At 42.6% G+C, this 25,690-nt stretch overlaps 1 protein-coding gene across 6 annotated transcripts in view; it reads left to right on the forward strand.

Annotated features, from left to right (window-relative positions):
- Positions 1 to 25,690, forward strand: part of LOC134565215 (ensconsin-like) — a 90,184-nt gene that overhangs the window by 12,660 nt on the left and 51,834 nt on the right. For all 6 annotated transcript variants that reach the window (XR_010083816.1, XM_063424701.1, XM_063424700.1 and 3 more), the window contains 4 exons: positions 2,566 to 2,661; positions 3,453 to 3,533; positions 4,945 to 5,108; positions 7,792 to 7,905. Coding sequence is in view for 5 of the 6 variants with exons in the window: in XM_063424701.1 (XP_063280771.1) it covers positions 7,827 to 7,905 (79 nt within the window). In the remaining variant the exon portion in view is untranslated. The remainder of the gene's footprint in view (positions 1 to 2,565; positions 2,662 to 3,452; positions 3,534 to 4,944; positions 5,109 to 7,791; positions 7,906 to 25,690) is intronic.

A 25,690-nucleotide genomic window follows, 5' to 3' on the forward strand; every position in this document is an offset into this window, starting at 1 on the left:
TTCAGATCCCCAGTTCACATTTGATTTTTGCTTTCTATTGGTTAAATGGATCACATCCATGTGGCATGAAGGTGCATGCCTTGTGCCTTAAATCTGCTACTTTCAAATGTGCAAGCACATTGTTTCTGTGCAAATAATGAAGCACTGAAGGAGTGAACATAAAATATTTTATCTGACATACAAAAAACCTTGATGTGCAAAGTCCTCTGGCTGGGTATTTCTAGACATTTTTCTCCTCTGTGTCCTCTGCAAGCTGAACTGTTTCTGTAACCCACTTTCTTGTCTTATAGAACCTCAAGTAATCTTTTGCAACCTTAATTAATTAAAATAAACTGACTAATTGCTTTGCAGATGTGCCACATTTTTAAATCAGTGCCTTCTAATCATGAACATTATTCCAACTGTATGTTTGTTTTTGAATGAGTAAATAAATATATAATCCCCCATATCCATTATGGCTGGTTTGTTCAGCAAGATTTCTAATAGTAAAATACTTCTGCAAGTAAAATAAAATTAATATTGTACCTGTTTAATTGCAAGTTGCTTCTTACTATAACTTTGTTATGGAAATTTGGATGTTTAAACTTTGAGAGTTGGGGCAAAATTCCATTGTTGGTCTTAACTGAAGCTGGTTTAGGTGCAGAGTGAATTTGTTCTGTTGGAATAATTTCCTGCCTGGGTTGAGTTGGCTCAGGCTGCCTGGGCACCCCTGTCTCCTCCCTTGAGGAAAGATGTACCTGGATTTCTGTATTTGTCTGAAATCTAAGTGGTGTTTGAAGAAGCTTATGTTCCTTCAGCTTTTGTGATGTACAAAGGTGTTACTGGATATGAATGCTCTGGTTGTACATTTCTGCTCTTGGAACACCTGCAGTGGAGTGCTTTTCCTCTGACTGTTTCCACTTCTATTTGTGTTAGAATAGAAAATTCTGTTGTTCTCCACTTGGTGTTTTTTTGGGCTGGATTCCCGTCCATGTGACATGCAATAGTGTACAAAAATCAGATTTTTGTCTGACTTGTCTGATCTAGATAGTGAAAATGCAGTGAGCCCTTTTTAAACTTTTTTTTTTTTTTTTGCCAATTGGTAATTTCATCGTGTTGTAGTATATCTGGTCTCTGACTTGTTTGAAGAGAGCCTCAGAGATGTATAGGATGGGGTTGAGGAAGACTTGTTTGCTGCTGCAGTGAAAAATTAATTCAAGACATGGCAACAGATGTAGGTGACAATTTAGAGTTGCTAAATAAGTATTGTAATGAGCATTTATTACTGGAATCACATGGGGTTAAACACATTGAGGTGATTGTTCTTGGGCACAGCCTTAGGGAGGGTTATTACCATGACACAACTAGTTGTCATGGCAATGCATGGAGAAGAGGGAGACCCTCTTTTGCATTCAGCACTACTCTTATTAAAGGGAAGTCAGATCGTTGGCAAAGTTGTAGTCTTCTTTTTTAAAATATAACAGCAAATTGTACTATTGGTCCTTCATGTTCTGGTTGAGATCACTGCACGTTATGTGTTCCTTTTGTGGATTTGCCTTTTCTGTGTAAAACTGGCCTCAACTTTCTCATGTGTGGGTGGTTGTGTTGTGTGTTCCCTTGCTTCCCCTGAAGTTGGGCTTTTCCATGGAACCCAGCTGATCTCTCAAGGTCTGTCAGCCAAGGTGAGAACAAGGTGGCAGTGTGTGAGGACACTTCTGTTTGAGCTGTGCAGGGCACTGGGGTAATGCTGTCTTACAGGCTGTCCTGCCTGCTTTCCCTGTAACATTTCACCTTCACGCCCTGCAAGGTGATTAGTGAAGGTTGATACCAAAACAAAGAAAATCTGAGGAAAGTGATACAGTAAAGTGGTCTCTCTGACTTGTTAATGGGTTTTGTTATTTAGCGTAATTAATATTGGTAGCATTTCCTTTCTGTGTGATTATCTGTGAGTTGTAGCCCTGCATTTTGCTGAAGTCACCTTGGTGAAACTCAGATAAGGTGAATGGGTCTCTGCACAAATGCTCAAACTACTGTTTTGGAGTCTAATTTATAATTAATTTTTTTTTTGAAGATCTAGTTTCAGAAGTATGTTGTAAGCATCCCTTAATGGTTTGCTTTATGCAGCTTATCTCCTTTCTCTTTCGTGTCATGAAGTAATGACAGGTCTTCATAGACCTCTCCCTGCTTGGATCTCATCAGAATATGATTTTAGCATTGCTAATGCACTAATACATGTATCCAGCCCACAAATGCTTATGTGTTAGCAAAGAGTTTTTATCATTAAGTGTCAGACGTAACTTTGCAAAATAATGGGGTTTGTCTTAGAAGAGTTATAAATAAGTTTGATCTTTGAATCTCTATAGTCTTAAAACATAAGGTTTGGTTAATGTTTTTACAATACAAAGCTAAGCCAGGTCTCAAGTCTCATTTGACAAGTTTTTCCTTACAAGTTGAGCAGCCTCCAGTTAGTTTTTTAATAAAAGCATCGGCAACCTCAAATAGAATTTTATGTATTTATTTTAGATATTTATTTCATGAGTTTCAGTTGTGGAGCTTTTCTTAATGTAGATTGATTCTTTTTCACAGTTGCTGCAGCCCAAGCCATAGCAGAAGAAAGAAGAAGCCAAAGTGGCATTAGCCCTCTTGCAGTCCAGACCTCAATAAAGACAGCAACCAAACCAGGTATAATTACAGGTCATTGCTCCTAATGAAGTGCTGGGCTCACAAGGGAGAGATAGTAGGGATCGAAAAGAACATATTTAGAGAGAAGTTTGGTGCTCTTTCTTCAGGAGGCATCAGAGCACCTGGTAAATGGTTTGTAGGTCTGGTTTTGATGACAGTTTTCTGCTTTTGACTGGCTCAGAATTCAGTTGAAGTTGCCTGTCTTGTAAACAGGGCATGACAACAAAGATAAATGATGGTAACTGGGCAAGTTACCAGCTCACTTCTTGCTGAAATCCAAGTTTTTATACCTGCACAGACTATTTAAGTCTTGGTTCTGCTTAGTCTGCAAATGAGCTGTCCTACAGTGCTCTAAATTTGTCATGACAGGTGAACTATCTGTTCCTAGATGACATTTTTCTAAATTCCCGTCGTTCTTGTTCATGGGAGTTAAAATGTACAAGAATGAGGATCAGAGCTGAATTTGGAATAGGGTATATTCTCACACATCTGACTTCTTAGGCTTTCTTTTGACTACCTATTGAGCCTTTAATATGATGTCTGCTCTCTCTTGCACCTATTAAAAATAGTGTTGTGAGGGAATGGAAAGGGGGAAAAGGAGGATGTTCAGCTTTCTATGAATTTTTCAGATGGTATCTTTAATCTCTATATAGAGTGTGCAATGATTTGGTGGTGTGTGCATCTCAGGAAGTTTCATTCTCCTTTTGATAGTAAAGACTTTTGATTTTTAATTTAAATTTGAATGTTCAAATTCATTGACAATTATGTGTCTTCAATTTTTGTTTTGACAGTGATAGATGGTTCCATGCTAAGAACAGAAGAAAGGCAAAGACTGGCCAGGGAGCGTAGAGAAGAGCGGGAAAAACAACATGGTATTTTCATGTTTCACTTAAAATATAATTTTCTAAAACATTTCTGTAAAGGAATTACTGTCCCCCTTACTCCATGTTCTGTCACTTTTTGTCAGTGTGCTGGGAACAAGAGACAGGGTCTGCTCTTGGTCTAGCATCAGTGTCCATCTGTGAACCTGAATGAAGAAATTTTTGATTTGAGAGGAAAACACTGTAGAGTTTTAGCTTGTTGAAGCTCTATGTCACTTCTGACCTATTTCCTAGTGACCACCCAGCAAATTTAGGCAATTCCTTATTGAAAACCTTAACAAAAACACTTTGAAAAATAAAACTTTTGGCTTAGAACTCCTTCCTATAGCCCTGAAGACTGACATTTGGAGAATGCTGATTCAGAGAAAACCAAAAAAGATTTAGCTACTTGAATGGCTTGTTTGCCTTGAACACTGCTTCCTTTGTTTCCTAGCACACTGAAATAACTCCTGTATTGAAGTGTCAGCAGTATACACTTTATCTTAGCAGGGAATCTGAGACTAGAGAACAGCAGAAAACTCTTGCCCAGCTTTATGCTGTTTGTGATGTGAATCACTGCATGTGTGTGTAGCAGGAGATGAAAAGGTCCCAATATGCCCTGCAGTCCTGGGTCTTGGGCTCCCAGCTTGTGAGGAGAGATGTGTCTCTGAGCTGTATGTTTGTTTCTCAACATAAAAGCAAAGACCCACAACAACAGGAATTATTCTGTTATTCTAATATGGGAACAGGGTAGTATTATGCATATAAAATTCAGAAATATTTTAGGGTCCTGTGTGTAGGTGCTGACTGTGCATTGTTGGTGTGATTATCTGGTCTCTTGGTTCATTTCATCTGTCTGGCCATGGAAAATACCCTGTGCAATCTAGCTTTGTGTCACAGTACCTGAGGCTTCCTGTTGAACTGTACACAGCTGTTCCTTGGTGGAGGCTGCAGAGAACAGTGATATTACTATTCTGAACTCCAATGCAGGAATGGTAGGGTCTTCCCATCTTGTCACTCAGTGCCTTAAATATTACTATATTTTGTGCTAAAAAAGAAAAATACAACATAGAAAATTCCTCTTTTTGATTTTTAATTTACTGCTTCCTTACAGAGACATCACTATTATGTTGATAAGAAAAGTGTATGCTTAATATAGGGAATATACATATCCTGATATTCCTGTCCAGACAGTAAAGCCTAGTGGCAGGCAAAGTTCTAATTCTGCTTCCAACCTGGGGACAGAATTAAAGATGAGTCTGTTGTCATGTGCGATGTCATCTACCTCTGCAAGCTCATCTTATACATTTTCACTTCAAGTGGTAAGAATTCTGCTTGAATAGTCTCTTGCTTGTGAGTTGCATTGCAATATCAATGAATGGCTAAGTTTGATTTTAATTTTTTCTTAAAAATATTCTTTCAGCTGCCAAAGAGACACAAATCCTTGAAAAGGAGAGAAAAGCAAAACTCCAGTATGAAAAACAGTTAGAAGAAAGGCAGAGAAAGCTAAAAGAAATGAAGCAAAAAGAGGAACAGCGAAGGGCAGCAGTAGAAGAAAAGAGGAAACAAAAAATAGAGGAGGAAAAGGTAACACATATCAAAGTTCTATAGTTTAAAAGAACTACATTGTTTTCCTACATTACCATGCTCTGAAGTGATGTGAATGAGAAACTTAGGGAAATGATCAATGTCTTAGAACATAAAAGTATTTTCCACATCTACAGTGGGCTATGTAGGCATATGTCCACCTTCCCCACAGAGCATTAGCTACAGCTGAGGCACTCGGGACTTCAAGAGCTGTGGCTGTTTGACCACTGGCTATTTTTCACATGAGCAAAAACCCCACCCCATATTCCTAGATTTCCAGATGCCTTCAGAGCACTTTGTAGAGTCTGTCTGTAAATCAGCATGAGTGACAGGCCTTAGACTTACTTCTGAAATTTCTGTGTCTTGCTTCCTTGGATCTCTGCTGTGGTCTGAGACTCACATTCTCTTAGTTCTTTTAAATCAGAATTAATTCCTGTATGATGAAAGGTGGTGATGTTATCTGCATATTTGTCATTTGCTGCTTTGAACTGTGTAGTGACTGTTCTCACTGGCCTTTGCTCTGACTGCACATGACAGGCAGAGCAGTGTTTGAGTTTGGGACTCACTCAATGGATAGAAGCTGGTAGCAGAAATAAACACATGAAGTTATTCCATCCTTTTGACAAGTAGCTCTGTTGGTGCATATTAAATGTGCAAGTTCTGAAAGGGTTCATTTCCAGGGTGTCAGCAGTGAAAGCATCACATATCTGTGCTTTCATAAGCTGGTTGTAAGAACTTGCTGTGGATCGTTGGTGAAGAGCCTGTAAGCCTGGCTGGCTGCTGCTTTGGAGTCCAGCATTGTTATACTGTTCTAGCAATCCATCTTTGCTGCCCTTTTTGACTGGCAGTATTCTACACTGGTGTTTGGTTTTCGGTAATCAGCTCCTGGATGTGATCAGATTGATATTCCATTTGAACTTCATGGAATAGTTTACATTGCTAGAGGACAGAAATGTTTGGGTGGGCTGTGACTGCAGTCCAGTGCAGTGCCATTTCTTTAAGCATCTACCCTATGCAAAAAGTATCCCTTATGCTTCAAAAAGGTGTTACCTTTAAATTTATTGCATTTATTCATGTAGTTTTGAGGATGATAGATATGTTTTAAGTGGCCACCAGGATGAATAATCAAGGAAGACAAGGACTAGTAATGAGGTGTTAACCTTGTCTTTTACTCAGTCCCTGGAGATGACCTACATAGAGTTACACATGCAGAATCTGGAAGATGGGAAGACAGTATGGATTTGACCTGTTAAACCTTGTCTTCAATCGGAAAGTGAAAATAGATCTTGACTACCAGCAAGATACCATATACAGTTGTAAATTTGGTAGATAGAAGGGCATCAAAATACGTAGTCCCCAACATTATTGTTAACTTATTCAGCCAACTCTTGTTTAGTTAATCATCTAATAAGGTAGAAGCAGCAGCACAGTAGCAAATACTGGGGAAAAGGAGGTGGTTCTAGAAGTCTTGAAGACCAATAGCCATGGTGAAGATTCAGATACTTGTCTCCCCACAGCTCCTCATTTATTCTGCACATCTCTGCAGCTCACTGTATTGAGACCTTGAACTCATTTCTGTCATTTGTAAAGTGAAGGCTATGTCTTTGAAGAATTACTGCACTGCAGATACCTTCATGGAAATACAGTCTGCAGATTGCATAATGTCTGGGTACTTTGGCACCTTAGGTAAACTCTAGTTCAGTTTTCTCCAACAGAGGGGAAGCTAAGTTTTATATTTCAAACAAAAACTTTGTTTTATCTTTTGTCAGTGAGTAGAACCCTCCCTTCCTTCCAGGTTTACATTGTGTGTTTTTCACGGCAACTCTTAATTTGTGTTGTGAAATGATGTTGAAAGAAGGTGAAAGGCTTGTGTCCCCAGGCGGGAGAAATGGCTGTATAATGAGTTCCCTTGACATCTTACTGCAGTGTATCCACAGCAAATACTGCTTCAAAAGATCACTTGGGATAAACTATTCCAGAAGAGAAATGTGTTGTTGACACGTGTGGAAACCTGGCTGGCAGGAAAGAGTCTAGCATGGTTACGGTTCGTCTTTATGCACAAGAGCTAAAGCTCCCCTGCTGGCAGTTACTGGTTCTGGAGACAGCAGCAAAAGCTTCTTTCAGCCCCCTTTGTCCTGTCAGCAATGGTTGCTGAGGCCTGAAGATGAATGGTCTTCTTTTGCAGTTTTGCCTTTATGTCTTGTTGTTCCTGGTTTCATCACATCTCTCATAATGTCAGTGTCTGTTAAGACCTGGGTCATTGTTTTTATAGTTCTTTGAAAACACAAATAACTTTATACTTGGTGTTTTATAATGGAGAATTTTTATCACCTTTTAGAAATAACCTAATCACATAAATAGTTTCAAGGGTAACTGATTACTTTTGCTCAGTTTGAGGTTCATCCCTATTTAGAAAATAAGTAGTGCTGTTTACTGAAAAGGAAATCTGTTTGGTGGCTATTTTAAGTAAAGAGTAGGATAGATTATCTGTGCTTTAGCTTGACCTAATCATGTTTGCAGTGTTCTGAAGCCATTAATTTCCTTCAACATTTTTTGCATGATAATTTTTGTAATAAAAGCTTGGTAAAACGGATTATAAATCATACTGGGGGGAGTCTGTATTTTGTTTCCTGGTGTGGCTGTGGTTAACAGTTACAAGCTTCATGGAGATGATGTTTGGTAGGAGCGCTATGAAGCAGTTCTGCGTTGCAACTTGGAATGGAATCAGCAGCTGGAAACACGACAGAAGAGATGGTCATGGGGGGTCCTGTAACTCCAGACTCGGAAGGCAAAACAGGTAAGCAGCACTGTTTCCAGTAGGACTAAAATCACAGAGTATTCTGTGTGAACACTGACAGATGGAGCACTATTCTTAGAGACCTGGGCATCCTTTCCTATCTTGGATCTTAAAGCAGGATCTATGGGTAGCTCATGGGAAAGTGTCATATCTGTACTTGCCCTGAGATGCTGCTCAGACTTAGAGCTGGTTTTGACCTTGGGAAGAGCTTGAGAGAAGCTCCATGGGAAATACAACACGTGACAGCACTGCCAGCCCTCAAACATCAGATAAGGAGAATTACGATCTCTAATATTAAGGTAATTCAGAGTCCTTCAAATGCAGTTCATGTAATGGAGTGCTAAGACTGGTGATAAAACCAAAAATACCCAGTTGTACTCTAATATCACATATAAAATGTTTTAAAATCACCCTTGGAGATACAGAATGCTGACTGATTATTTGAGTGCCCAGAAATGGGTAAGGAGATGCAGTGGACAGTCCAAGCTTCTTGGAACATGGATTCTATTCTGGATTAGTGATGCATTTTAACAGTCTTTAATTTGAACTCAGATAATTTCCTGTTTCACAGTTAACTGTTTCTGCTTGTAAACATTCTGAAATCAGACCAGCAAATAAAGATTCCAGTGGAAGGGATCTTTTCATGCACTACTTAACTGCCAATAAATAACATAGATTATCGGCCAGGAATTAAATAAATCAAAAAAAGCTTCAATTCAGCCTATCTTCTGTATTGGTGGAATTGTACTGAGTGTGGTACTGTCATTTTCTGTCAGCTTGAGTGTGTGTTTGTAGCATGTTTGAAAGTGCTTTGATATTAGTTGTCATTATGGTATGCAGCATCCCCATTTTTTGGTTAACTTGCATTTTTTTGCTGTTTGACCTCGTGACTTAGCTTACAAACCTTCTTCAGAACAACAGAGCACAGATGAAAGTGGAACTAGTGGTATTGATTTCTAAAATTTTCTTTTTCTGTTGTTTTACACTCACTACTAACCTTTTAAACTTGAGTTCTTTTCACGCTAGGGAAAACCATCTTATAGATCTGTCTTTCTTGATTTGGAAAGACAGGTATCTGTCAGGGAAAACTGGAGTTTCCCTTGGAATGGAGAATGTAAAACCCCCTCCCTCCAAATAACTACAATTTTGCAATTAGGAGCTTTCAGGCAAAAATATGGAAATAGGAATAACATTTCTTTACTACTTTACTAGGAATATTAAAAATGAAAATGCAGTAATACAAAAGAAACAAGCAAGCAAACAAACAAAAGTCCTAGAAAACCCTGACAGAGTCAGGAATACGACCTGACACCCTGTCAGCCAGGGTGTTGGAAGCAGTCCAAATAAGTCCTCATGGAGTGACAGATGTGGTTCTGTTGGAGTAGAGATGATCCTGAAGTGGCGGTGAGATGAGTCTGGTCTTCCTCTGAGAATACAGTGGAAAAGAGGATGCTCTGCTGTTCTGAATCTCAGGTTTTATCCAGGTAGGAATGCTTGGCTCCTCCCACTGGCTGGAGCATCTCACAATGGAATGATTTAATTTTATCAGTCATGTGGTGAGCCTTAATGGCTCATTAACAGCAGATATCCCCCTGGAGGGAGGATGGGTCGTGGAAGAAATAAGGAACATTGCTCCCCTGGTTTTAACAGCTGGCCCATTAACAGAAAGCATCCACTCCCCTCCCCCCTGGAGTTACAAGAGATAAAGGAAAAAAAATCTCCCCTACTGGTTTCAACAGGTGAAACAGAATACACATTTTTTGGTTACATAACCCAAGACAAGATCTTTTCCTAGATCTTGGCCAGCTGTGCAACAAATGTGTAGAAAACAGTCCCCCTCATTGGCTATCCCCCCCAGCTAATTCAACTACATCTTAAGTGATTGCATCCTGAGGGAATTTTCAGGGAAAGGTTATGTGTATTTGGGTTTTTAAAGAGGTCTGGATACAGCACAGGGAGAAGAGAAATTCCTACTGGCAAGTATTTGAATATAAATTAGTTCAGTGGTCTAAGATTTGGAAGGTTTAAGGGCAATTTCAGACTGTTTCATTGCTTCCTAAGTTGCAAAAAGTGCATTGTAGGGCTTGATTTGCTTCCTTCTTGCTTTGGTTTGCCAGCAGTTGAAGTAACATTTGCAAAATCAAATTATATTTTGGTGAAACTTTGTGAAAGGGAATGGGTCTCTTGCGCAGTTCGATACTTTGTCCGTGAAGGGTTTTGCAAAATCAGAGCTGTCCCAATTATCTAAAGATAATTCTATACATGAGATATGTTTTCATTGGATTTCTAGCACTTTCCAGTGCACAGACTGAGCCATTCATAGAAATGCTTTGGATCACTGATACATATGTTTAATAAGCAAAATTGTTTCTTGTAGCTAGATTGAGATGAAAACTCTCAGCTGAGACCCAGCTGAATCTGAATCTTGACAGTCTATGCGTGCCTGCAACATTACTAATGCAGTGCAGCTGTCTGTGACACAGACAAGTGAGACTTGAAAATGCAGTGAAGGTCTGACTATGATTTAACTACTCTGGCAACACAGCAGAAGCATGCGTATTTTAGTTAACTTTTCTCTTCCCTTACCCTGCATATCATGAGCCCCTAATTTTCTCCAAAATCAGCCAATTTGGCTGGATTGGTTTATCTGCTTTACACGTATTCCTTGGATACATATATAAATCCATTTACTGTATCTCACACAACCAAATATCATTTAACCTTGAAACTGGGAAATCACATGTGCTGGTTTAGCATAGAAGGGATTTTTTCAAGAAAGTTATAGCAAAAACCAATTAGTGACTGGCTTTGAAGTTGACAGCTTAATTGACCAATTCGAAAGATGACACACCTCTGGGAACACACAGGGTTAAAAATCAGAAGAATCCCAGGAAACTTCCTTTTCCTTCTGGCCTCAGAAGAGGTAAGAAGGCCACCCGGCTCCCTCCTGCCGCGGCTGAGCCAGCCAGGCCCTGCCCAGGCCAGGCCTTTCCTGGTGACTCCCGGGCAGGGGGAGGGGAGGAGAATATGCTCTGTCCTGGCCTGGATCGTGTTTCCAGCAGCTGTTAAAACATCCTTCCACTAAGCCGTAGGGCCAGGCCAAGCACCAGCAGCTGCCGAGCAAAGGAAGGGAGGGGAAACCATCAGCCACGGGCATGCTGCTGTGAAATCCTAGCTGCCCTTCCCCCCCCACACTGCTACCAAGACCCCTTGTTGGGCCCTTCCCCCAGCCGTGCAAGAGATCATGCAGCTGGAGACCAAAGGTGGCTCTGCAGCTGGGCAAGTGGCCCCGCAGCAGCCAGAACCCTGAGACCCTGGCCCAGCCCAGTGAGGCCTGACTCTACCACCTTTAGCCACCACTGGGAAGAACCATCCTGCCCTCTGCAGACCTGGGCAAGATGTTAACTCTTTCCTTGACAAACTGAACTTGCAAAGCACTAATCTTTCTGAGTGAGAGGAAAGACAAAGTGACTGATGTGGAGGGACACAGCATGAGACTAAAGTCAGTGGAGAGAGAGAGTGAGAGAGAGTGAGAGAGAGTGTAAAAGTTGTAAGTGGGAGAAAGGATTGAGGAGTTGCCTAGTTTGGGCTGGACTTCTCTTGTGAGGCCATGGAGAATGGACTAAAATATCCCTGTAACTTATAGAATGCTTCTTAAGGGGACGCAAAGTTCTAGTCATAGCCATGGAGTAATATAGCTGTGATCTAATGGAGAATTTTGAACAGAGAAAAGTAGAGATAAAAGAGATATGAAGCCCTCTGCCCCAGGGAAAAAGAGGAAAGAAGACCTCTGTTTCTTGAGATGAAGATGATTTTGGAGATAGATGAAGAGAACCTTGGTTTTATACTAGAATAGTCATCCTTAAACTGTACCCTAAAAAAGCTGATATGCCCATTAGTGCAGTTGTGGGAAAAGCAGCAAAATAGGAGGGACTTCACAGTTTGCAGAATTCCCCGAGCAGCTGCAGATTCATGACATGGGAGCCACCAGAGAACTGTTTCTTGTGGCAGTGTCTCCATGGGATTTCAAAGAGAGACTCCTCTCCCTAAGAACTGATGAAAGACTTTTAAAGTGGTGAAACTGACTGAAAATCACAGGTTTTGTCTCTCTGTGTTGTTAGTGGGAAAGTGAATAGTTGTGGGGGGAGAAGTGTTTTGAAGGTGTCATTTTGATTCTCATTCTCTTCTTTTAGTGTTTGTTAAAAATCTATCTTTTTACCCTTTAAGTTTGAGCCTGCTTTGCTTTTCTCCTAATCGTATTTCACAGCAGAAAAAGAGTAAATTATTCTGGGAGGCACTCAAACCACTACACTAATTTTGAGAAACAAGAACTGGCAAATGTGAAACCACTACATGAATTGGCATCTCCACCCGGTTGCGAACTAAAACCATCACATCATATTTGCCTTAAATGTTTAAGAAAGCACTGGGTTTTATTCTACTAACAAACACAGAATAATGTTCTTTGCTCTCTCCTGATTTATGTGAGGAAATGAGCCTTGTCTGTCCTTTCTGTTGTGGAGGAAGACCTTCAGTGCTGCTGACACACATTTAAAATAAAATATCTTTCAACAAAAATGCTCCTGATATAATAATAGGTGCTTAAACTTATGCACCATAAAGTAACTATGCAGATAGTTCAGCAGCAGTAGATCAATTTGGATAACTTGGTACCAATCTGGAAAAAAAATGCTATGCAGATAAACAGGTAATGCAATGTCCTAGTCAAACCCTTGTGCACCCATATTGTTTTAAAATTGTGTTTGATTTTATGTTAACGTTTGTAACAGGAAGCTATGCTGTGTGGGGTGGATAATGTGGAACCATGACTGGCTTCACATTTCTCAAATTTATTACTATTTCAGGGTAGTTCTTTTTAACTTTAAGAGCTCATTACTTTATTCACATGTGCCGGTAGACCTTAGCTAGCTCTCATTCCCAGTGTGTCCGGAGCCATTCTCAAAATCTGCCGGCAGATTCAGGTGACGGTGCAGAATAAGGCTGTTCTTCTATGGCAAACAGGTGTTGAGGTCTCTAGACTTCGGAGCAAGGACTAGAGAAGACTCTTTTTCATACTATTCCTCAGAGACCTTTATTCCCCAAGAGGGAACTACAAACAGGAGCAAGGAACAAAGCCCACACCTGCTTTTAAATCCGAGGGGTGGGGGGTATGGAACAAGCAGGTGATTGGCCCCATGACAGATGGACAGGGGCTTTTCCATAACATAGGGCAGGGTCAGGGGAAAGATGGACAGCTGACTGAAGCTTCCAGGGACAGGGCAGGGGTAGGAGAGGTAGACAAAGAGACAAAAAGGGGGACATGCCTGGACAGCACCTGACGCATGGGACGGGGGGAAACAGGGAAGAACCACTGAGATACAGAACTCAAAACAGCTTAACAAAAACCCACCACCACAATTCCTCCTTTATTTGTTTAATTTGAAATGAAAGGAGAGAGAGAACTAACTCTTCAAACTCTTGTCTGTGGCTCTTCCCATCATCTTTTAACTGCAGCCACAGAGAATTTAGAAGGAGCCGATTTTTTTTCTCTTTTAGCTAGAACTCCTTTTAGCACTTTAAAGGTTGGGGAAATCAAAAGGATAATGAGAAAAATTATTAGAATATCTTTTACAACTGATGACATCCACCCTGGCAACCCCCAGTCTCTAAAGATGTTTTTCAGCCAGTCTCTTGATTCTTGCTTAATTTCTTCAATCATGTTCTTCATTTCTTGGATGGAATTGAAGATGCTCTGGCCTCTGCTGGATAAATTGAGGCAAGGCATCACTTTGAAGTCATCATGCTCTTGTTCATGCTCTGCTGACAGCGTTAGCAGGAACAAAAACCACAGGAGTTCTGGCTTCATTTTGGGGAATAGGAGGATGTCTAAAAACAACAGACACATATAAGTAGGGAAATAACATTTAACACTCATCAGAAGAACTTATTAAACACTTTGGATCAGGGAAAAACAGGATTCAGGTTCCCTACTTCTTTTGCGTCATCTTCGAGAGGAAGCAACGGCTACATCATTGGGTAGGGAAGGTGAAGGTGGATCTGCATTTAGGGTGTCTTTTCCTTTAGGTGGAACATAAGGTTTGACCCATTTTTGTGGGATCCATTTCAAACCTGAGGGGGTGGAAACACAGGCCTATCCTCGACCCCAAGTGACTAAATCAAAGGACCCCTGGACCTTCCAGGTCTCAGGGTCTTTCACCAGGACTGGTGGTCTCTCTTCAAACTTCAACCGCTAACTCTGGTTGAAATGCCTGACAACAGGAGGGTTGAGATTTTCAAATGAACAGTTGAGAAAGTTAATTGTAAAAAGAGCTTTACAAAGTTGTCGGTGTGGACTGTTGATTTTGACATCTCTCTGTTGTTCTAGAGTTTTCTTGAGAGTGTGATGGGTTCTTTCTATTACTGCCTGACCGGTGGGGGAGTAAGGGATACCCTTGTGGTGTTCAACTCCCCACTCTTGCAGGAAATTACTGAACTCCTTGGAGGCATAAGTTGGACCATTATCAGTTTTGATCATTTTGGGGATCCCCAAAGTGGAGAAGGCCTGCACAAGGTGTTTCTGTGCATCTGTGGTCTTCTCCCCTGTGTGGGCTGAGGCATAAACTGCACCAGAGAAGGTATCAACTGAAACGTGGATGTATTTAAACTTTCCAAACTGGGGTATGTGGGTGACATCTGTTTGCCACACCTCACAACTGCCAAGCCCTCTCGGATTAACTCCTGATCCTAACGATGGTAGGGAGAACTTTTGGCAGTATGGACAAGTATCTATGATCGATTTGGCTTGATCTCGCCTTAGACGGAATTGGTGGATCAGACCTGGAACATTTTGATGGAACTGTTGATGGCTTAACTTGGCCTGTTGGAAGATGTTAGGAAGGCCAGCTAGCTGCACAGGAGTGGCTAGGGCATCTGCTCTGTGGTTGCCCTCTGCAATGAAACCTGGAAGATCTGTGTGTGATCTTACACGCATTATGTAATACAGTTGCTCTCAGTGGGAGACTAGATGGAATAGTTTTGAGAGCAAGTTAAAAATGACTGGATTTGAAACTTCTTTGAGAACTGCATTTTCAGCTCTTGACACTATCTCTGCTACATAGACTGAATCAGTAACAATATTAATTGGTTCAGAGAACGTCTCAAAGACCCTGACTACTGCAGCCAACTCAGCAACTTGAGGGGAACCCTCAACTATCTCTGCATCTGTCTTCCACTGCTGAGTCTGAGGATCTTTCCAAGTCATTATGGACTTGTGGGACCTTCCGGACGTGTCTGTGAAAATTGTCAAGGCTTTGAGAGGCTTGCGACTTTGCTTTGCTTTTGGGATCAAATTAAATTCAGAGCTGAACAATTTGTGGCCAAGACAATGAATTGAAATTTTCCCTGGGTAGCTGTCTAGAGCAAACTGTAACATTTCATTTTCATGGAGCAATGGCTCTAAAGCTTCATTTGTGAACGTTCCAGTTGACAATTTAATTGGTACATGAATGCATGTAAACTCACACCCCACTAGCAGTTGCATTTTGAACCTAGCTTTGCTGATCAGCTGGGCCATCAAGTCTTGTGGTTTGGTGACACTTTTGGATGTTTGGTGACCAAGGAACACCCACTCTTTGATCAAGAGAGGGTCTTTCTGGTCCTTGTCCCACTGAAAAATGAGCCCATGGAGGTGTGGCAATTTCCCCAGAATGATGAAATTGAATGGGAGGTCTGGCCAGGAACAATGGGCTTGCAGGCTTGACATTACTGACTGTACCTTCTCTAATGCCTGCTGGGCCTCCAGAGTCAGAGCTCTCGGAGAATCTAGCTCTTCTCCCCCCTTTAACAAATTGAAGAGGGGGGCTAAGTCTTCTGTAGTGAGGCCTAGCCAAGGCCTGACCCAACTCAAGGACCCACACAGCTGTTGGAGGTCTCTCAAAGACTTAGGCTTATCATTGATCACCAACTTCTGGGGTGTTGTTGTTCGGTTGGCAATCTCAAGGTCCAAGTACTTCCAAGGCGGCAGCCTCTGCACCTTTTCTTGCTGCAATTCAAATCCCGCAGCGGTCAGAGCAGTAATAGTTTCATCTAGTACTTCTGCGAGCATGTCACTATTAGGGGCACACACTAGCACGTCATCCATATAGTGAAGAATGACAGCTTCTTCTGCTTTGGCACGCACTGGGGACAGTATTTTGGCAACGTATTGGCGATTGATTAAGAGACGGGAAGACTGATTCGGTGATCAGAATTCGATTTTACTCAGGTTTCTTAAAAGCTTATATAGTATTTCAAACAGGTTAATAATTTCTACCTACAATAATCAGGTTAAAAATCACACAGAAAACTCATGCATTTTACAACAATTCTTTGCTTGCAGAAGTTGATTGAATCTTCTCTCTTCCTGTAAGCAGGTGTAATCTCATCTCCTGTAATTTTCACAGTTCTGTTTGTTCCTTCCATGGCATCTTGGTTATCAAACTAGCTATGCTAATCAAGTCTGTTAGACTCTCTGTCTTGTGTATTCCCATAGCAACGTACCACTGACAAATAGTTGGTCTGTTTTTCATCCTCTGCGGTAAAACCTTCCAGTGGTAGCACTTCCAGGGAGCTTCCCTATTGATAGAAGGTACAGAGAAAGCAAACCACGGAGCATCGGCTGGGTCTAGGGGAATTTTGAAGAAATAATCTTTTATATCGATGACTACTAGATTCCAAGTTTGGGGGAGCATTGAAGGGGACGGCATACCTGGTTGAAGGGACCCCATGTCCTCAATGACTGTTGATTTTTTGCAGATCGTGGAGGAGGTGCCACTTGTCTTTCCCCAGTTTTTTGATGACAAACACTGGAGAATTCCATGGGCTGTTAGTTTCGACAATGTGGCCTTTAGCTAGTTGCTCCTCCACAAGCTTGTTGAGCGCCTTCAATTTTTTCCTTGTTCAGTGGCCACTGGTCCAGCCAAACTAGAGTATCTGTCAGCCAATTTAGTTTTTGAATGGGGCACTCTTCAGTGGCCGCAACTAAAAATCCTCAGGTTTTTTTTGAATTTGTAATTCAACCCCCACTGGGACATGGCATCTCTTACCCAGAGGGTATAACCAGAATCGACAAGAAATGGACGTAAAGAAGCCAATTTTCTGTCTGGCCCTTCAATTTGTACAATGCTCTTTGATCTCTTGGCCAATTTTGTCTCCCTGATGCCCAAAACTTTGCTAGACACAGGTTGCTGCTCCCAGTGTGATGGCCATTTGTGTGGTGGAATAAGAGTTACATCTGACCCTGTGTCCATCATTCTTTGCATCTGAACAAAGTCCCCTTCCTTTTTGAGCGCACACCAGGTCGAAGGCTTTTGTTCACCCACAACCTCAGCCCAATAGACAGAAAGATCAATAAAATCATGAGGTTTGGGTGCTGATGGCAGTAAATCGGGAATTGGAATGGCTTGCACTATTACTTGACCTTTAGGAAGGAGAAAGGGAGGATGGACACAACATGACCAGAGAACGATTTGCTCTGGCTGTGATGGTAAAGTGCCAGGAACAATCTCGATCTCAGAGGGTGTTTTGTGTCTCCAACAACAAGATACTCACCGTCAGTTTGGTGTAAGGTTGAAAATTGTTCAAGGTCAAATGTTACTGTGTGCCAGTCAGGTGAAGAAAGGACCATGAGAGAAGTAAGTTCGAGCCTAAAAGACCCACACTTACTTTTTGTGGTAATGAAACCTGAAGGTTTTTGAGGATCTTGCACATTTAAAGAATCACTTTCTTTTTCAACTTCTACAACCTGGCAACCTGCCCCATTTTTTCATCACGCGGGACAGGTTTGCACTCCCCTTTTAGTTTTTTATGTTGGAGCAGGCTTTTCTTCTCCTCCTCTCTCCCCCCTTGGTGTGTGTGATATTTTGTTTTTGAAAGGACATAACCGTATTATGTGTCCCTCCCGCCAACACTGGTGACATGTGACTTTCCTAGCCAGTGGTGGTTGAGGTGGGATGGAGGCTGTTGCTGCAGTCCTGCTTCTAAACCCGGGTCTTTTTCGCAGTTCTTCTGGGTCTATGATCGCTCGCTTTGTGCACATCTCAATGAGGAGATCCAGGGTTGGTGGTGGATGAACAGGGAGTCCTAGTATGACTCTCTTGCAAACCTCATTGGCATTGGTTTGCGCCACTTCTAGGATCATCTTTTGTTGTAACTCTAGGTCTTCTATTTGACTCTCCACCACAGCACGAAGCCTGTCTATAAAAAATAGGAAGGGCTCAGAAGGAGACTGTTTAATAGAAATATAACTTTGTCTAGCATCTTTGGTAGGCATAATTTGGAAAGCGTTTTCGGCAGCTCCTTTCACGCGTTAGAGAACAGGCTGAGGTATACCTCCAGCTTGCTTGCGTTCTTGACCCCAATTTCCTTCGCCACTTATATGGTCTATTGTAATTGGATTGTTTTGCGCATCAACTGCACATTTGGGGATTTGCAAAAGCTCAGGAAGGAGGTCCTTGAGTAACGTCTTCCATGTCCTTTCCCACAGAATATATTCTGTGGGGGAAAGGAGGCATGGAAATAAATCTTTGAGGTCACTAGGAACTAACACATGTGATGAAAAAGTGGCTTTTATTAAGCTTTTAAAAAATTCACTTTTTCAGCTAAATTCTATTTGAGCTTTCAAAGCTCTTTTTTGCTTTGGTAAGAGAAAGTTTCCTTTTTTGATGGGTTGCCCTTTGACTGTATGTAATAGGGGCAGCAAAAGGAATGGCTTCTAATTCTTGTTGTGGGTTTAGGCTTTTGGGCCAGTCACTTCCAGGTTCTGGACCGTGGAAACCGGATGTGGGGCCGTGGGAACTGGAAGTAGGAAGTTGGTGGCCAGAGCTACACAAAAAGGGGGCGGAAACATAGGCGGAGTCACCAAAGGGGGCAGAGATTCCTAGTGATGTCATTGGGGGTGGAGCCCTGGGTGGAGCCAGGGGAGGTGTCAGGTTGAGTGACACAGGGGGAGGAGCTGAAGGGGCTGACTCAAAGGAAGGGGTGGTACCCAGAGGGTAGGAGGGGTTAGGTGACAGGAAGGGGTTGGTCGGAGGGGAGGAGACAGGGAGAAAGGGATTGTGGGAAGAAGGAGCACATGATCGAGACCAAGCCATGAGGCCTCGGCCATTTTGTTCCCCCTGGGAGCCATTTTGGAGGGGCAAAGGCAAACTAGATTCAATTTGGGGATTTTGAACTGCGGCAAAGGCAACAGGTAGAGGGTTTACGGAAATTTGGTTGGCAGCAGGCACTTTGCTGCAGGGGCAGGGGTGTTGAGAAGGCTTTGGGGATGAGGGATTCGGACAAGGGGTTTGGGAAAGAGGGGTATTAGGAGGAACTGGGGAACACTGGGTTGGTTGTTTTTTTATTTTCTCTGTGTTTTTATTTTGCTCACTCACTACAGCTTGGATTTTAGCAAGCAAAGAATAGAAATCACCCCCAGAAGGGTCCCCTTTTTTGGTTAAATCAATCGATTTTGAATTCACAATATTCCAAAAGCTGCACTTTTAACATCTTTAGGAGACACACCTGGAAAATGAAGAAACAACCAGCAAATAAACCTTTTTAACAAAGCCTGAGAAAAATGCAATTTTCCCACCACCAGGGAATCTTTAACTTGGACAAACACTTCTCTGGATTCAGCAGACTGTTTAGCTCCCATTGAGACTGCAGAATCAATGATCCTCCCTCCCTTGCAGTAAAACGAGAAAACAAAAGCAAAAGGAAAGCCCAGGGGTCCCGTCCGAGGTATGCAGCTGACTATGCAGCTTTCTCGGCAGCCCACGGCGCGTCCGCCACGTGCGCCCTGTGCCCCCCAATCCCCTGGGGAAAACACCCGTTACCCTGCCTGCCGCACAGTCGGGCAACTCACCAACTGACGGTCCTGGAAATAAAAGCTGTGAATTTGGTCCCCGAAGCCGGGAGAGACCCTGTGGGTTCTGCTGCAGGGCTGCCTCTCCTTCCCCTTTAGTCCCACCGCGACCAAAAAGCGGGCTGGCTCCACAGAGGCACTGATGTTCTACAAACTGTAAATCTTCAGTGCCGTGGTCCGTGGCAAGCGGTGAGAGACCGGCGGTGATCGTCCAGCACAGCGGGTGGGCGGCACGGGTGAGCATGCAGGTGGCAGCTGGCTCAAACAGCGTGGGCAAGCACGATCGGATGGCACGGTGGGTCTGCGCTTGCGGCAGCAGGAGGCAGCACAGGCGAGCACGTGGCCGGTGCAGTCTCCGTGCAACAAATGTGTAGAAAACAGTCCCCCTCATTGGCTATCCCCCCCAGCTAATTCAACTACATCTTAAGTGATTGCATCCTGAGGGAATTTTCAGGGAAAGGTTATGTGTATTTGGGTTTTTAAAGAGGTCTGGATACAGCACAGGGAGAAGAGAAATTCCTACTGGCAAGTATTTGAATATAAATTAGTTCAGTGGTCTAAGATTTGGAAGGTTTAAGGGCAATTTCAGACTGTTTCATTGCTTCCTAAGTTGCAAAAAGTGCATTGTAGGGCTTGATTTGCTTCCTTCTTGCTTTGGTTTGCCAGCAGTTGAAGTAACATTTGCAAAATCAAATTATATTTTGGTGAAACTTTGTGAAAGGGAATGGGTCTCTTGCGCAGTTCGATACTTTGTCCGTGAAGGGTTTTGCAAAATCAGAGCTGTCCCAATTATCTAAAGATAATTCTATACATGAGATATGTTTTCATTGGATTTCTAGCACTTTCCAGTGCACAGACTGAGCCATTCATAGAAATGCTTTGGATCACTGATACATATGTTTAATAAGCAAAATTGTTTCTTGTAGCTAGATTGAGATGAAAACTCTCAGCTGAGACCCAGCTGAATCTGAATCTTGACAGTCTATGCGTGCCTGCAACATTACTAATGCAGTGCAGCTGTCTGTGACACAGACAAGTGAGACTTGAAAATGCAGTGAAGGTCTGACTATGATTTAACTACTCTGGCAACACAGCAGAAGCATGCGTATTTTAGTTAACTTTTCTCTTCCCTTACCCTGCATATCATGAGCCCCTAATTTTCTCCAAAATCAGCCAATTTGGCTGGATTGGTTTATCTGCTTTACACGTATTCCTTGGATACATATATAAATCCATTTACTGTATCTCACACAACCAAATATCATTTAACCTTGAAACTGGGAAATCACATGTGCTGGTTTAGCATAGAAGGGATTTTTTCAAGAAAGTTATAGCAAAAACCAATTAGTGACTGGCTTTGAAGTTGACAGCTTAATTGACCAATTCGAAAGATGACACACCTCTGGGAACACACAGGGTTAAAAATCAGAAGAATCCCAGGAAACTTCCTTTTCCTTCTGGCCTCAGAAGAGGTAAGAAGGCCACCCGGCTCCCTCCTGCCGCGGCTGAGCCAGCCAGGCCCTGCCCAGGCCAGGCCTTTCCTGGTGACTCCCGGGCAGGGGGAGGGGAGGAGAATATGCTCTGTCCTGGCCTGGATCGTGTTTCCAGCAGCTGTTAAAACATCCTTCCACTAAGCCGTAGGGCCAGGCCAAGCACCAGCAGCTGCCGAGCAAAGGAAGGGAGGGGAAACCATCAGCCACGGGCATGCTGCTGTGAAATCCTAGCTGCCCTTCCCCCCCCACACTGCTACCAAGACCCCTTGTTGGGCCCTTCCCCCAGCCGTGCAAGAGATCATGCAGCTGGAGACCAAAGGTGGCTCTGCAGCTGGGCAAGTGGCCCCGCAGCAGCCAGAACCCTGAGACCCTGGCCCAGCCCAGTGAGGCCTGACTCTACCACCTTTAGCCACCACTGGGAAGAACCATCCTGCCCTCTGCAGACCTGGGCAAGATGTTAACTCTTTCCTTGACAAACTGAACTTGCAAAGCACTAATCTTTCTGAGTGAGAGGAAAGACAAAGTGACTGATGTGGAGGGACACAGCATGAGACTAAAGTCAGTGGAGAGAGAGAGTGAGAGAGAGTGAGAGAGAGTGTAAAAGTTGTAAGTGGGAGAAAGGATTGAGGAGTTGCCTAGTTTGGGCTGGACTTCTCTTGTGAGGCCATGGAGAATGGACTAAAATATCCCTGTAACTTATAGAATGCTTCTTAAGGGGACGCAAAGTTCTAGTCATAGCCATGGAGTAATATAGCTGTGATCTAATGGAGAATTTTGAACAGAGAAAAGTAGAGATAAAAGAGATATGAAGCCCTCTGCCCCAGGGAAAAAGAGGAAAGAAGACCTCTGTTTCTTGAGATGAAGATGATTTTGGAGATAGATGAAGAGAACCTTGGTTTTATACTAGAATAGTCATCCTTAAACTGTACCCTAAAAAAGCTGATATGCCCATTAGTGCAGTTGTGGGAAAAGCAGCAAAATAGGAGGGACTTCACAGTTTGCAGAATTCCCCGAGCAGCTGCAGATTCATGACATGGGAGCCACCAGAGAACTGTTTCTTGTGGCAGTGTCTCCATGGGATTTCAAAGAGAGACTCCTCTCCCTAAGAACTGATGAAAGACTTTTAAAGTGGTGAAACTGACTGAAAATCACAGGTTTTGTCTCTCTGTGTTGTTAGTGGGAAAGTGAATAGTTGTGGGGGGAGAAGTGTTTTGAAGGTGTCATTTTGATTCTCATTCTCTTCTTTTAGTGTTTGTTAAAAATCTATCTTTTTACCCTTTAAGTTTGAGCCTGCTTTGCTTTTCTCCTAATCGTATTTCACAGCAGAAAAAGAGTAAATTATTCTGGGAGGCACTCAAACCACTACACTAATTTTGAGAAACAAGAACTGGCAAATGTGAAACCACTACATGAATTGGCATCTCCACCCGGTTGCGAACTAAAACCATCACATCATATTTGCCTTAAATGTTTAAGAAAGCACTGGGTTTTATTCTACTAACAAACACAGAATAATGTTCTTTGCTCTCTCCTGATTTATGTGAGGAAATGAGCCTTGTCTGTCCTTTCTGTTGTGGAGGAAGACCTTCAGTGCTGCTGACACACATTTAAAATAAAATATCTTTCAACAAAAATGCTCCTGATATAATAATAGGTGCTTAAACTTATGCACCATAAAGTAACTATGCAGATAGTTCAGCAGCAGTAGATCAATTTGGATAACTTGGTACCAATCTGGAAAAAAAATGCTATGCAGATAAACAGGTAATGCAATGTCCTAGTCAAACCCTTGTGCACCCATATTGTTTTAAAATTGTGTTTGATTTTATGTTAACGTTTGTAACAGGAAGCTATGCTGTGTGGGGTGGATAATGTGGAACCATGACTGGCTTCACATTTCTCAAATTTATTACTATTTCAGGGTAGTTCTTTTTAACTTTAAGAGCTCATTACTTTATTCACATGTGCCGGTAGACCTTAGCTAGCTCTGATTCCCAGTGTGTCCGGAGCCATTCTCAAAATCTGCCGGCAGATTCAGGTGACGGTGCAGAATAAGGCTGTTCTTCTATGGCAAACAGGTGTTGAGGTCTCTAGACTTCGGAGCAAGGACTAGAGAAGACTCTTTTTCATACTATTCCTCAGAGACCTTTATTCCCCAAGAGGGAACTACAAACAGGAGCAAGGAACAAAGCCCACACCTGCTTTTAAATCCGAGGGGTGGGGGGTATGGAACAAGCAGGTGATTGGCCCCATGACAGATGGACAGGGGCTTTTCCATAACATAGGGCAGGGTCAGGGGAAAGATGGACAGCTGACTGAAGCTTCCAGGGACAGGGCAGGGGTAGGAGAGGTAGACAAAGAGACAAAAAGGGGGACATGCCTGGACAGCACCTGACGCATGGGACGGGGGGAAACAGGGAAGAACCACTGAGATACAGAACTCAAAACAGCTTAACAAAAACCCACCACCACAATTCCTCCTTTATTTGTTTAATTTGAAATGAAAGGAGAGAGAGAACTAACTCTTCAAACTCTTGTCTGTGGCTCTTCCCATCATCTTTTAACTGCAGCCACAGAGAATTTAGAAGGAGCCGATTTTTTTTCTCTTTTAGCTAGAACTCCTTTTAGCACTTTAAAGGTTGGGGAAATCAAAAGGATAATGAGAAAAATTATTAGAATATCTTTTACAACTGATGACATCCACCCTGGCAACCCCCAGTCTCTAAAGATGTTTTTCAGCCAGTCTCTTGATTCTTGCTTAATTTCTTCAATCATGTTCTTCATTTCTTGGATGGAATTGAAGATGCTCTGGCCTCTGCTGGATAAATTGAGGCAAGGCATCACTTTGAAGTCATCATGCTCTTGTTCATGCTCTGCTGACAGCGTTAGCAGGAACAAAAACCACAGGAGTTCTGGCTTCATTTTGGGGAATAGGAGGATGTCTAAAAACAACAGACACATATAAGTAGGGAAATAACATTTAACACTCATCAGAAGAACTTATTAAACACTTTGGATCAGGGAAAAACAGGATTCAGGTTCCCTACTTCTTTTGCGTCATCTTCGAGAGGAAGCAACGGCTACATCATTGGGTAGGGAAGGTGAAGGTGGATCTGCATTTAGGGTGTCTTTTCCTTTAGGTGGAACATAAGGTTTGACCCATTTTTGTGGGATCCATTTCAAACCTGAGGGGGTGGAAACACAGGCCTATCCTCGACCCCAAGTGACTAAATCAAAGGACCCCTGGACCTTCCAGGTCTCAGGGTCTTTCACCAGGACTGGTGGTCTCTCTTCAAACTTCAACCGCTAACTCTGGTTGAAATGCCTGACAACAGGAGGGTTGAGATTTTCAAATGAACAGTTGAGAAAGTTAATTGTAAAAAGAGCTTTACAAAGTTGTCGGTGTGGACTGTTGATTTTGACATCTCTCTGTTGTTCTAGAGTTTTCTTGAGAGTGTGATGGGTTCTTTCTATTACTGCCTGACCGGTGGGGGAGTAAGGGATACCCTTGTGGTGTTCAACTCCCCACTCTTGCAGGAAATTACTGAACTCCTTGGAGGCATAAGTTGGACCATTATCAGTTTTGATCATTTTGGGGATCCCCAAAGTGGAGAAGGCCTGCACAAGGTGTTTCTGTGCATCTGTGGTCTTCTCCCCTGTGTGGGCTGAGGCATAAACTGCACCAGAGAAGGTATCAACTGAAACGTGGATGTATTTAAACTTTCCAAACTGGGGTATGTGGGTGACATCTGTTTGCCACACCTCACAACTGCCAAGCCCTCTCGGATTAACTCCTGATCCTAACGATGGTAGGGAGAACTTTTGGCAGTATGGACAAGTATCTATGATCGATTTGGCTTGATCTCGCCTTAGACGGAATTGGTGGATCAGACCTGGAACATTTTGATGGAACTGTTGATGGCTTAACTTGGCCTGTTGGAAGATGTTAGGAAGGCCAGCTAGCTGCACAGGAGTGGCTAGGGCATCTGCTCTGTGGTTGCCCTCTGCAATGAAACCTGGAAGATCTGTGTGTGATCTTACACGCATTATGTAATACAGTTGCTCTCAGTGGGAGACTAGATGGAATAGTTTTGAGAGCAAGTTAAAAATGACTGGATTTGAAACTTCTTTGAGAACTGCATTTTCAGCTCTTGACACTATCTCTGCTACATAGACTGAATCAGTAACAATATTAATTGGTTCAGAGAACGTCTCAAAGACCCTGACTACTGCAGCCAACTCAGCAACTTGAGGGGAACCCTCAACTATCTCTGCATCTGTCTTCCACTGCTGAGTCTGAGGATCTTTCCAAGTCATTATGGACTTGTGGGACCTTCCGGACGTGTCTGTGAAAATTGTCAAGGCTTTGAGAGGCTTGCGACTTTGCTTTGCTTTTGGGATCAAATTA

The sequence above is a fragment of the Prinia subflava genome (genome assembly GCF_021018805.1).
Source record: "Prinia subflava isolate CZ2003 ecotype Zambia chromosome W unlocalized genomic scaffold, Cam_Psub_1.2 scaffold_41_NEW, whole genome shotgun sequence".
In the NCBI taxonomy this organism is placed as follows: domain Eukaryota; kingdom Metazoa; phylum Chordata; class Aves; order Passeriformes; family Cisticolidae; genus Prinia; species Prinia subflava.